This window comes from Antechinus flavipes, chromosome 5, assembly GCF_016432865.1.
Source record: "Antechinus flavipes isolate AdamAnt ecotype Samford, QLD, Australia chromosome 5, AdamAnt_v2, whole genome shotgun sequence".
Lineage (NCBI taxonomy): Eukaryota > Metazoa > Chordata > Mammalia > Dasyuromorphia > Dasyuridae > Antechinus > Antechinus flavipes.
In genome coordinates this window covers 199,325,256-199,339,108 of record NC_067402.1, presented here as the reverse complement: position 1 = coordinate 199,339,108, position 13,853 = coordinate 199,325,256, and the positions used below count along the sequence as shown (strand labels likewise).

Genomic DNA, 13,853 nt, shown 5'->3' with positions numbered 1-13,853 from the left:
TCTGTCAATAAAAAATTATAATTAAAAAAAAAAAGGAAATGTGAGATTATATCCTTTGAGTGATTGCTATTGAATCTCAATAAAGAATTAATTAGGTTATTTTAACATTTATAACATACATTGGATTGCTTACCATTTATGGGAGCTGGTGAGGAGAAAATCTGAAACACAAGGCTATGCAAGGATCAATGTTGTCAAATTATCTGTGCATAGGTTTTGAAAATAAAAAGCTTTAAAAAAAAATAAAATACCCCAGATGCTTTTTTTATTGTCTGGACAACCAAGATCAATTATGGAATTGAGGGGTGAGAGGGGTGTGTGTGTGTGTATAAAGTTTTAGAGTTGTTTCTGAAAGTAACAGACAAGTATTCCTTCCTTCCTTGTATCTCATACCAACACAAGTATTGATACAGGTAGGTTAGCAAAAGTCCTCTTAAACATTATAACATGTGGGATTTAACAGGAAACCTGATTATATTTGTAAAAGTGGCATTAATTATAGGGGCAGCTAGGTGGTGCAGTGGAAAGATTTTAATTCTACAGACATGTAGGTATTGAGTCTTTACATCTGACCTGAAACTTAGTGAATCCAACTGTAAGAACTGAATCTTTGTTCACTCTTATTAATATTGTTGTCTTTATTGCATTTAGTAGTTTCATAGGTACCTCAATGTGTTCCAAACCAGTGTCTGAATAACTAGACAGGTCTGAATTGGGATGCCTGGAATACTCCCTTTCTACAAAGAACAGGTGGCCGCGGAAATGGCTTGCCCATTCTACTTTTGCTCACTATATTCTACTGGATGACACTGGAAAGATTTATCATGTTCCGAATGATTAAGCCATTATCCATGAGGAAGTTGAAAAAAGACTAAGGTATTTTCCCAATGATACTTAAGTACATACAAATCCAACAATTTTGTGAAATTTTTCCAGGTGGCAAGTGAACCCCATGCCCAAAGATATACACACCAGAGCCTTGCTATTTTAAGAATGTACTTTATACAAAATAACCAATTCATATGGAAATAAATCTACAGATCTCCAAGGATCAAAAAGCTTTTAAAAAGTTTTTTTAAAAAAAGTATTCAACACAGTATTGAACTAACTATTGAGGTAAATGTCGCTCTCAGGGTAAAAGGGAATCAGCAGACCAAGACAAAATATACACAAATATAAAAATAAATAGCATTCCCCTTATCAGTACTGGCCAGGAAAGTTCACACAGCTTTTGCAGAAGGAGCAAAAAATCCCTGACACTGTGTGCCCCAGGCTGGTTGGTGGATCCTGAACCAGGCTACCAGGAACAGTGTAGAAGGCAGCAGAGTGAGGTACCTGAGCCCAAGCTCGGGGAAAAGAGGAGGTCACTCTACGGAGAGAGAGGAGTTCAGCATTTCAATAACTTACTTGACACCCATACCTCTGTGCCCACCACAATATCTTTCAAAAAAACATGCAGGACAATCGGCTTGTTCCCAGTCTTTTTATACATCAGAAAAAGTAAGTCCATTGGAGTACAGCAGTAAAAAGCTTCTGTCACGCAGCCTGGTGGCAAAAGTTGCTTTCACAATTTAAATCTGACATATGAAAACAGCCACAAAGGACTATTTTTGCCCAAATTACAAATTACGACGGTGGGTTTCTTGGAAGGCAGGGTCAACCAATGTACCTTTAAGCTCCAAGGCACAAAGAGAGAAACCCAGTCTCAATCAGTAAAAGAAAGAATCTTGTTTCCTGTCAGCAAGACTAAAATCACATTCCTCCCTTAACTGGACAATGACGCCTTGACCAGAGCACTAAGTTTAGGATACAGACTTTGAGGACACTGACAACATCAAAGTGGATTTGTAAGCAGTCACTAGGACAAGTCTGGCAAGGAAACATAAACCCTGAGTCTCCCCGGTGACTGGAGAGCAAGGAAGGCACTGTCACCCATATCAGGCGGATGCCCGGGAGCACGGTACTTGGGCAGCCACTGCTGTGGAGAGAGAGCTCTCTGTCAGAAATCTGTGTCAGGCTCCAGAGGAAGCACGGAGCCGAGCCTAATGCTGGGACCAAGCTCAGGCTCTAGCCCCTGACTACAGGGCCTTTTAGCCGGGGAGTCTCACATGTTCTGGGCGTTCGCTGGGCTCAGTGCGGGAGGGGACAGAAAAGCAGATCTCCAGTGACCTTCCAAACCCGCGCTGGCCCCAAAGCTAGGACTCTGAGCGGAGGGGCGAAGCGTTCGCGGAGGCGCAGTTCCATGTAGACAGAAACATCACAGGTTTGCCCAAGGATGCCGGACAAGAGGGCTTGCTCCTGGCTTCTGATGGGATGTATTTTAGGTGCATGCTCAGCACTAAGCATAGTGGGGGCTCATAAAAGGCAGGGATTACCACAAATAACAAATAATACCACAGGCAAGATCAACAGCGTAGTGGCCCCTACTGCTGAGTCTCCCCAAGTAGTACTAGGTGTTTAAAGCAGCACAAGCACGACACAATCTTCCTTTAATAAAGGACATGATTCTCAGAAATAAAACCTCCTCTATGGAGAAGTCCTGGCACGGACCTGGCAGCTACAACACATGAGCTTTAGGATGCTTCACCAAAGTGCAGAGTGAACACAAAAGTCTCCTTCATCGGTGGACTTGGTTTGCTCTGGAATTGACAGTTATGATCAGGAAGCAGCCAGAAAGGATCCTTTACATTTGAAAGGGTGGATAGATGAGAAAAGAGTTTTGAAAAGTGCCCATATATCCAGCTACTTTTGCTTGAGTAAAAGAAAACACAGACGAATCTTATGAAAATTACCTCCCTATGTATTGTACTTTGTCTTGGGAAAATTGTTTTGGGTAAATATCTGCAACTGTGATAAAAGTCTGCTGAAAGTTACCAATTTCTTACAGATCCCAATAATTGGCTTGGGCCAGTCACCAGAAGCTGGCTATACTGAAAGGGAGGCATTTGCCACAGCTTCGACAGTTCTTTAAGACACTGCATCTGCTTAAGAAACTATGAGGGAAGTGCTAGGGAAAGCCGAGTTTTAATTGAAACAAAGAAACTTTGTTTCGTATGTCATATGTCATTTAAACTTCGTCTTAAATGAATTAGCCATTAACAATGTTGGCTTGAAACATAGATGCTCAGGTGTGAGTGTTTCTGCACTTTAAAAGATGGCTTTAAGTGACCTCTAACAGCTCAGGAACTACCAGATAATAGAATGGGACACTAAACCCTACCCTACACAACTAAAATCTCTAAGGGGACACAATTGGGTTATTCATAAACATTTAACATGGGCTGACAATGGGGCTGGTTCTAACATATCCTATTGTGCTGCTGCCTGCCTGTGCTCACAGTGTTCACAATTTTAATACAGTAGTTCAGTTTTCTATTGCTTTCAGAATAATCTGCTCTTCACATTGCAAGAAGAGATCACAACTTCTCTTCCTAGTATTATTCACAGAATCTGCAGAAAGAGGTGGGAGACAACATGCTCATCGTGCCGTCTTATATACAGAACTGATGCTCAGCTTATTATTGCTGAGGGTTCTTTTTACAGCCATTAAAGACAAAGAACCCTTACACAGCTTCCAGAAAGGTTTCTGCTACATTTCTATGTAAGTGGGACTCTAGTGATCCTCATGTTAAAAGAAACTTTTACACATTCCAAACTTGACTTAAGTAACCGACTGAGAATGTTTCATGACACCAAAGAATCTTGGATTTTGACTGGCCTGTACCAATAAACAGAGAGCTATTCACTCCTTAGATGAAGTTAGTATCATTTCAGCTAGTTTAAACTAGCCCAAGAGCAAATGGATGTTTTCAGGCAATTGTGTACATTAGAATCTGTTGCTCTTGCATTAAGAATAATCCTAACTGCTCACTTTACAAATCCAAACCAATTTTATCAGTGATGTAGCACTAACACAAATAATCATTAAATGAATGCTTCAAATTCAGTGTAAATATGACTAAAATGTTCAGCTGGATAAAGAAGCGTCCACACACTCCCATTTAACCTTGACTGTGTCCCAAGTGTAACTACCTTTCGTCACTGGAGCTGGTTCCAGGTATGTTATGTGACTATAAAAGAACAAAACAAATCTATTTCATTATGGGTTCTGAGACCAGAAGAAAGAGAGCTGCTATAACGAATTCTCTCTAGAAGGGTGTTTTTATGAGGACTTGGGAAGATTCAGATTTTGTGGAAGTGGATAATGTTCCAAATGAATTATGATGAATGATGTTCTTCTGTGATTTGGTATGTTTTTTTGCCCTAGAGTTAGTCTTCATGGAAAATAAATTTTAAACATATCAGTATTAATTTGGGAGGCACTGCAGCTATAACAGCATTTATACGTAAATCTCCAAAAACCTAGTAGAGTGCATATTCTAAACTTGAAATGACAAAAGCAATTTAATACTTTAATACTGTATCCTACCACTGATGGGCAAACGATTCCCAACACCTTGCTTGTGGTAACTATTAAATTGTGGTGTGATCAGTTTTACCATGATTTGCTTCATATTTTGAAATAAACTATATAAGGAATCAACTCCTAAATTCAAACTTTAAGTCTACATTTTTCCTATTCAACACGCAAGTTCCTACACCATGTACAAACCTGAGTAGTCACTTCCCACAAAACATGTTTAAATGCTCAAAAGCTTTTAATGAAGCTTTCTACATCAGTCTTGGTAGGTCCATCACTACAGGACAATCCAGCTTTGTCTTCTACCGAGTGAAACATTCCAGTGATCCCCATTCCTGATAACTGTTTCCAGCCAACTGAAAGGCCTTATCAAGTAGTGTTTCTTAAATCCTGGCCACTAGAATCATGAACAGAGCAGCTAATATGAGGCAAACATAGCTTCTTATTTGAAGCTAATTCGTCTACTTTTGGAAAGTACGTGCCCTCCAGCGAATCTATTAAAGAAAGGAGCTTGGGAATGCTCTCTTGGGCTGATTAAAGGGAAGGCTGAAAGCATGGAGGGCTACCCAGGGAACACCATAATGACAAGTGACATGATTATGTATCTCCCAACCCTTCCAGTTCCTAAAGGATTTCAGTGTGACATGATTGTAAACAGTAGAGGATCACCCCAGTGCTACGTGCCCACTACAGTTGGGATTCCCACATCCACCTCCCTCCCTTTCCCATTTTATATACAATACATTCACCACCAACAAAAAAAAATTATTTTAAAAGGCAACAGGTAAATTCTGTAAACTGGACCCAGATCCAAACACATTAATACTACGAGTAAATTACATCTCCCATCCCCAAATATATACCTGAGTTTAGCTGCTCATGAAAATTACCAATCATCCCATTTCACCAGCTCTCCCCTTCCCACCCTGATTTTAAAATTTTCCCTGAATGAGACTCAGTCTCAAGTCTCAGAAACCCACTAGTTTGGATCATCTTTCTCTGTCCAGATCAGCCATGGAGAAGACCCTGACCCAAGACCACTGTCACTTTTGTGTTCATCATCTAAAGGTTGTGCCCTCCAGGGGCTTCTGCAACAGCAGCAGTTGCCTGAAGGTAAGAAACTCCCGCTGGGAAAGGGCCAGGTGTGGGAAGAGGAAGAAAGGTGAACTAGTATCCCTCTCCAGTTCTCTATGCCCAGGTCTTCACGTGCAGCTTCTGTTTTCTTGGGGGCTCTTTCTTCCTTGGACTAGCTCTGAGGAAAAGGAAAGACGACATTGTATGAATCCCCTTTCCTAGAGATTTTTAGGGAGTTACACTCACACTAATATGTCTATCAACAGTGGAAGAAAAATAAAGAGAACATAACTGGAGTTACATCCCTGCTCTTTCATCTGCCCAATACTGCAAAAGTAGGGAACAGTCCCTTCCATAAAAGGAAAAGCCTGCTTGTATTTGAGCACTCAATACTTCAAAGGGTTTTCCTCTGTTAGCAGATACTTAAATTAATTTAAATAAGCTGATTTTACAAAAATGCAAATGGATGGCTGTCACTTATCTCAAATACTTTGGATGCCTAGGATGTAGGTATTAGGGAGCTGCTGAAAATTTAGGGGCAAGGAAATGACATAAGGTGGATTACTAAGGAGGTCATTATTACAGACTCAAGGGGAACATGAAAGACTGTTACTTGTGGAGAAGATTAAAGACAATAATAACAAATTCACTCAGAGATGGAGGGTTTGTTTCAATAATTCTCCAGTTATGGCAATTTACATTTCTGTAGCACTTTAAGGTTTACAAAGTTAATTTTTTTCCAAAAAATCTTCTAAGGGAGGTATTCTTCAACATGATCACCATTATTATTATTAGTATTTACTTATTCAGGCTTACAAAGCTCTGTATGTGTGTTATTTCATTTGATCCTGAATGACTCTGGGAGGGAGGTGATATTATTATTATTTTTTATTCTTTAAATAATTACTATTATTTTATAGATGAGAAAAAAAAAAAAGACTTAACCACAGTCACAAAGTAGCCAGTTAAACCTAAGAGAAGAGTCTGAAACATTTCACTTTACTAGACTAGTGCCCTTCCTTCTAGTTATGAAATCTCCCTTTCCTTCAGTATAACCAGTGGATGGGGGGGAATAAGGTCCACTTTCACCAAATTTACCATAGGAAATCATTCACATGCGGACAAATTTTCCTGTTTCTACTTAACACTAAGTTTGTTTCACCAGAAGGACATTCAAGAACAGAACCTTCACGAGAAATGTTTTCAAAACATTATTTTTTCTTCCATTAAGAAATGGAGTGGAGGGAGACCCCAGAACCCTTTCCCTCCCATAACTTCAAGTTCTCACCTGATCCAGAGGCAAGGCTGAGGGCTTTTGTGGGGGAAGTTCTTTTCTTGATGCTGTTGGAGCTGATGACTTTGGAAAAGGGGACTGTGACTGGGCCTGGGCCTGATGCATTTGCATTCTAGAGCCACAACAGGAAAAAATCAAGAAATATATTAATGAAATATTATACTTAAGAACAAACCAACCCATTGGATTGTGAAGCTAATTATCTGTTTTTCTCAAATTACTACCATCTATTCCAATACTGTGACCTTAGATGGCTACACTCTATGATCATAGCTCCTTAACAGGCTTTCTTTCAACATGCTTTATTAAGCATATCTAAACGTAAGAGATGTAAGCTCTCTGAGAAGATGAATCATTTTTACCTTTGTATTTCTAGCACATAGATAGTATTTAATAAGTGCTTGTTGAACATTGTTGATGGATTTATGAACAGAGCCAGTGCATTCTGGAGAGCAATTTGGAACTATGCTCAAAAAGTTATCAAACTGTGCATACCCTTTGACCCAGCAGTGTTTCTACTGCCTTTTTTTTTTTTTTAAATCCCAAAGAGATCTTAAAGAAGGGAAAGGGACCCACATGTGCAAAAATGTTTGTGGCAGCCCTTTTTAATATTAGCAAGAAACTGGAAAATGAATGCCTATCAGTTGGGAAAAAGCGAATAAATTATGGAATAAGAACATAATGGAATATTATTTTTCTGTAAGAAATGATCACAGGATGATTTTAGAAAGGTCTGGAAAGACATAGACGAACTGATGTTGAGTGAAATAAGTAGAACCAAGGGAATGTTGTACACAGCACCAAGATTACGGGATGATCAACTATGATGCTGACTTGGCTTTTTTCAACAATGAAATGATTCAAAGCAATTCCAATATACTTGTGATAGAAAAAGTCACCTGCATACAGAGAGAGAACTATGGAGACTGAATCTTTCGTATTTTGATCCGATTTTTCTTGTGCATATAAAAAATATGTTTAGAAGATTGCACATGTTTAACCTAATGTTAGATTGGTTGCTGTATATAGGAGGGGGAGAAGGGGAGAAAAATTTGGAATACAAGATTGTGAAAAGGTGAATGCTGAAAACTGTCATTTTATGTATTTGGAAAAATAGAACTATAAAAGAGTAAAACAAAATAAACAAATGCTTGTTGAATAACTAAAGAAAATCTTTAATATACATAAAATTTGTTATTGTTTTCCTTTTCTAAACATCTTTCAGCTCATAGTTCTTAAAGCTTTCCAGTTCACAATTCATCCTGTGGGGGGCAAAAGCCACAGACCTCTAACTCTAAACAGTAGGCCACACGATTTGTTAATGTGCACTGCTGGTCGAGAAGACAAGGATTCAAGTGTTAAAAAAGTAAACACAGATCACAATTCCTCTGCTGTGCCTCTGAAAGTCCTAGAATCCAACATCATTGAACAGTACTGTAACAATGGTGACAATATGCTCTAACTGTGGTCTCTTAGATTCTCTAAGTAAAATCACCCAGAATTACTAGCCCTTAAATGAAGATAATCAGATCTATGTAAAAACCCAATCTCTCTAACCAGATAGAATCTATCTATAGAAGTCAAAATTGTTCTAAAAGTCAATACAACTTAAAAGTTTAAAAAATTTGATGAAAAAGCTGTTTTGAAGTTAAAAAAAAACAAACCCAACTATCACTAATTTCTCATTTAATTTGAACCTAGCTCTTCTAAAAATCAAAAACAAATATATATAGTCACTCCTCTCTTCAAAATAAATCTATTCGCTATGTCAGATAAACTTTCTGATAAGGTCAGTGATCATTATACAACTTTTCCAAAACACCATTTCCAAAACAGTATCAATATTTTAATACTCCCTCATCCTTTTTCCAGAAATCAATTCTTACCCCGAAGATCTGTATAAGTCCTGGAAAGGTCCGCCCATTCCACTAATGTTGCCCCTCTGTTCCATCATTATGGCCTGAAAGTGGCCCATGCTCTCTTCCTGGCAGCGGTAGAGAGGGCCCTCCTGGGGGAGGCCGTTAGGCTGGCCAGCAGCGGGATGAGACGGGTGAGCAGCGACCGGAGAATAGGCCCTGGGCTGGAAGGGGCTGGCTGTGTGCTGAGATCCGTACGGAGGCCCTGACTGCAGCATCATGCTGTGGGCTGGGAAAGCAGAAGAACTGAAATTCATCCCCGAGCTCAGGGCTGGGGAAGGGGCTCCGTAGAGGAACTCGCCAGCGGGCACCGCGTTTTGTCGCTTCGTGGCCGCGTTGTGGTTGTCCAAGTCGAGGAATTCTTTGGGACTCTCCGGCCTCTCGATGGTGTCGTCCAGTTTTTCTTCCTTGGGCCCTAGATTCTGCCCCTCCGCTGGCACCACTTTGGCCCCCACGACGGCAATCCGGGTGGGGGAGGCCAAGGCAGAATTGAGCGCCTCGCAGCCCTGCAGGTTTGCTACAGTCCCTTTATCGGAGAAGGGCGCCCTGGGCTGGGGAGCCGGGGGCCCGGACTGGCTTCCCTGGGCATGCAGCGGCCTCTGCCAGTCAGAATAGCCCTGCGGACAGGTGTAGTAAGGAGTTCGCTGGTAGTGGTGGAAGGCAGGCTGGGGTGGTGGCTGATAGGAGTACTGGATGCCTTGGTGGGGGCGGTAGCGGGGAAACACAGCCGAGGGCGAGCTGCTGGGCTGAAAACCTCGCGGGGGGAAATGCTGCGGGTGCGACGCCGGCGGCTGTTTCCCTCCCATCATGGGGCCGAAGCCCTGGAGACCCGGGTTGATGTGGTAGTGGGTAGCCGAGTTAGAATATTCTAAGCCGGGCATATAGAGAGAGGGAAACTGGCTGACGGTGCTGCCCATCAGACTCGCATCCATATTCCGAGAAGCGCCGGAGTTCTGCCCCGAACAAGCCAGAGCCGCTTCCTGAAATGGCTTGTTCCGGGGACAAAGTGGCTTCTCCGAGGTAGCCCCCAGCGCCTTTTCTTCTGAGCCGCAGGGGGAGGCTTCTCCGACGATCCCGTTCTCAGGGAGGACCCCCCTCTCGGCCAGGCCCGCCAGGTCCCTCATGCAGCCTTGGGCAGTGGGGCTGGGGTAGCCGCTTTCTGCTGGCCAGGCGCTCTTCCCCTTGGCCGCTTTACAGTTTTCCCCGGACTGAGAGGAGTCACTTTTGATGAGGGGGCTCTCCGTTTCAGGGTCCTGCGGTGAACTCTGCCTAATGCAGTCCGTCTGCAGAGGGGGTTTGGAATGAGGTAGCTGGGTGAGGTACGTCCCCTCTGGGGCACTGAGGCTTGGAGGTTTCTCCTCAAGTCTAGGCTCTGCAACACAAAGGAAGGGATAACAGTCAGAACGGTCATGGTGGAGACCAAGCACTTTTAAAGCGGACACCAGAAAAACAATTTTGAAAATGTATTTTTATACATATACATATAAATATATCCTATATAATTATTTAGGTTTTGAGTTTTTATGCTGCCTTCCATCCGTGACAGAGTATATCGAAAGCTCCCAAAGAGACTGTAGTGGCGATGCTAGTTTTTTGTCTACAATGTTAAATGCTTCCACCAAGTTCTACCCACATCCATGAAATGGAGCTGAGCAGAAGAGAAATTGGGCATCTAATTGGAACAGTGGAAAGAACGCTGGCCCTGGAGTCAGGAAAAACCCAGCTATCTGTATGACTGTGGGCAGTACACTTAACCCTATTTGGCTCAGTTTCCTCATCTGTAAAATGAGCAGGAGAAGGAAATGGCAAACCACCCTAGTATCTTTGCCAAGAAAACCAACATGGGGTCATGAAGGCAGTATCAAAAACAAAACCAAACAAACAAACAAAACCCTCAGCTGGGGAAGAATTACTTAGCAACTTAATCAATAATAACCACTAGCAAGATACTATCAATAAAGCAAAGGGAATTATAATGTAGAGGTGTTTATAGTCTGTCTTTAAAGGACCCCCTGCTGGGAACACAGTCCCAGGAGTGGTAGAAGTGTCCTATCTTTACCTTTATTTTCCTTCAGGCCATAGGGTCAGATTCCTATGCCTCCTAGCTTTTCCTATGGATAAGAGAGCCTAGAACCTGCCGCCATTCTCAGTCTGGAAGTCACTCACTCAATCATAAAGTAAAAATGGAACTAGTAAGTTACCTTGTTTACCATTGGGGTCCTTCGATTCGCTGGCGTTTTGTGCACTCCCATTGTTTTCCAAGGCTGGCTTAGAGGTGGACACACTTACTGCTGCTGAATGAGCCACCTGGGGAAAAGGACCAGGTAGGTTGGGGGAAGGAGGCTGTCGGGGATGGTAAGGCACACCTGGTGGGCAAACACGGGATGAGAGCTGCTGCATGGCGATCATCTCTGGGCTGTCCATCATGGACTCTCCTCCTTGCACTCCCCGAAGAGCAGGAGAGGGTCCCCCAAACAGAGAGCTCTGTGCTGGTGGCTGCTGTAATCTTTGTCCAGTAGATTTACAGGGTGGCCTGATATACCCTGAAGGAGGAACGCCGTGAGGTAGGAAGCTTGACTGTTCAGTCCACTGGTTTGGGGGCAGAGATGATCTCATCCCTCGTGGATCCATCACGTGACTAAGAATTCGAGGTTGGAGAGAAGCTCCCGGTCCCACCGGGGCCTTCTCTTCGGGGCCCAAGGGGACTTGATTTGTAGCCCCATGGTTCCCGTTCCAGACTGCAGAGTGTACTCGATTCAGGTACTTGTATGGTCTGTACATGTGGCTGGGAGGGGGTACATCTGAACTTTCAGAAAACTCTTGTCTGATTGGAGGCCCATTATGCCTGGGAGGAATAAATCCTGCCTGGAACTGGGCTGGGGGGTACATGTTGCCATCTTGGCTGGAGCCACCCATCTGACCCAGCTGTAAGGAGGCAGGATGGGCCCCCATGGTAGAGAAGTGTGTCAGCCCTCCACACACGGGATTTTCTTCTGGCCCCCCAAGCCTAGGCCCTCGGTGTTCGTTTAGTCCAACTGGAGACTGAAAGAGGACAAGATTAGAGAGAAGGCTCGGTGGGCTCCTCTAAGGAAACCCATCTTCCTCGGCCCCAAAAAGGCTTGAATTTCTAGGTGAGAGTTAAAATTAAACTAAAAGGCAGAACAGGGTCTTAGCCACAAACGTTTCTGAGTCTTACCTGCATTGGAAAGTGCGGGTGCTGCTGAACGGGTTCTCCAGGGTGTGGTTCTGGGACTCTGGGTGAGCCATACAAGTTTACTGGATCAGATCCGTGAAGGGGGCCAAATGTTCCTGGTACTGCTGGTCTCTGGGGACCAGTGGGGAAGGGGAGACAGAAATATCAAACATTAGATATAAAGTATAGAATTCCTTAAGGAGAAAGAGAACATGGAATGGGACTGGAAAGAATATTAAGCATGCAACATCAAGAAAGGATGACAGAACATGGAGAAGATGTAGTGTGAAGAATCTTTCACTTCTTCCATAAATTCACTATTTAGGGAAAGACCAGAACAACATTTAGGTTACTCCTTACCATCTGGCCCAAAAGAGGTGCCTGACTAGGCATCCCACCAAAATGCAAAGGATGAGAGAAGCCTCGGCCATTGGAAGGACCCACCTCCCTGGGTGGCTGCAGGGTCCTGCCGCTCGGGTCGTCTGCAGATGAGGAAGCGCGATGTGGCGGCGGCAGGGGCTTTCCTCCATTCTCCAAAGGCTGCTGTTTCCTGCCAGATCCCTCAGTGTCTCTGGATCGGGTCCAAATGCTGCCTCCACCGCCGCGTCCAGACCGGCTCTTCCTCTTCTCCCGCTTCTCATCATCTCGAATCCAGAATTCGTCATCTGTATCTCCATCTTCACCAGGAAAATGCTTTAGCATTGCCCGATGGAAACACCTTTCTAAGTTGTCAGACATTTTGGTATATTCTGTATTCAGGACAAAATATAATGATTAGGCATCGATCCCAATAACAGGGGAAAAAATTCTCAAGTAATTTTCAATAGAGCAAAGAATTGGAAATAAAGAGGTATCCATAAACTGGGAAATGACAACTAATTATGCTATATGAATATAATGAATTTATAGATACATGGTTCTATAAACATATATAGAATGAAGTGAACACAATCAGCAGAACATATTCTGTTATGACCACAATAGATAATGTTGAGAGAAAAAGCTCCAAATGACCTCAAGACACTGACCAATGCAGCTTGGTGGATTAGTTACAGAATGATGATATACTTAGGGCAAAGTAGGTATGTTAGTGGGCAGTGACAGACATGTTTAAAAAAAAAAAACAAAACCCACCACATTTTTTTTTTGTTCATTAGACAAAAAGTGATAGAGAGGCTGAAAAAAAGTAATTTTATTACCACCTTGTTTAAGCAATATATTTCTTTAAAAACTTAAAGGACAAATTCATATTTTTATACAATCTCCTTTCTTTGTATACAGAAATATTTGCATTTGTTGATTCCTGGTAAATTTATAACAAAAATAGAAAAACATAGCAATGAATGAGATGAGATGCTTCGAAGCGAGCTCTGTATAGGTAGCTAAGTAATGGTTTGGAAACTGGTAAATTCACTCATAGTGAAATATTTAAGGGATGAGAATTTGTTCTCAATCATAAACAGGACAATAACACCCCCCAGTGGCTTATATTATAAAGACACTAAAAAAAGTTAAAACTCCTTAAATCTACAATGGTAATGAGTCAGGGGCTACAATGCACTATTTGTTTAATGTGGCAATCGCAATTCCCTAGTAGTCTTCTCTGTAGAATTTATTTATTCATTAATTCGTTCATGTATTTGTGAATGACTTCAATGCATTGCAGGGCAGAGAAAACTCCAAACAGTTGATGCTTTTAACAGTCATCATCAGGAAAGTCACTTAGAATTACAAATTCAAACTATAAATCTGAAGGGAAGGGAGCAAAAAACCCTTAAAAAACAAACCAAAAAAACCACTTTTTTTTTTCTCTCTCCTCCAAAGCTCACATGTCTCAGAAGAAGAGGTTATGAAAATGAGGAGAATAAAAATGTTCCAGCTGGGTTGGCATGGAGGAGAGGAAATTAGAAGCGGACACCTAAGACTAGAGAGAAAATACATCTCAACGAATGTCCC

The 13,853-nt window shown here is 42.2% G+C and overlaps 1 protein-coding gene across 2 annotated transcripts in view; it reads right to left on the bottom strand.

Moving 5' to 3' along the window:
* Window positions 1-983: 983 nt before the first annotated feature.
* Window positions 984-13,853, bottom strand: part of LOC127538159 (chromatin remodeling regulator CECR2) — a 136,412-nt gene continuing 123,542 nt past the window's right edge. Inside the window, exons 14-19 of one of the 2 annotated variants that reach the window (XM_051961754.1) lie at window positions 12,258-12,646; window positions 11,901-12,029; window positions 10,906-11,746; window positions 8,675-10,076; window positions 6,783-6,900; window positions 984-5,672 (exon numbers count right to left, since the gene is read on the bottom strand). In XM_051961754.1, the coding sequence (XP_051817714.1) occupies window positions 5,667-5,672; window positions 6,783-6,900; window positions 8,675-10,076; window positions 10,906-11,746; window positions 11,901-12,029; window positions 12,258-12,646 (2,885 nt within the window). In that variant the 3' untranslated portion in view covers window positions 984-5,666. The remainder of the gene's footprint in view (window positions 5,673-6,782; window positions 6,901-8,674; window positions 10,077-10,905; window positions 11,747-11,900; window positions 12,030-12,257; window positions 12,647-13,853) is intronic. The other variant, XM_051961755.1, reaches the window with a different exon arrangement.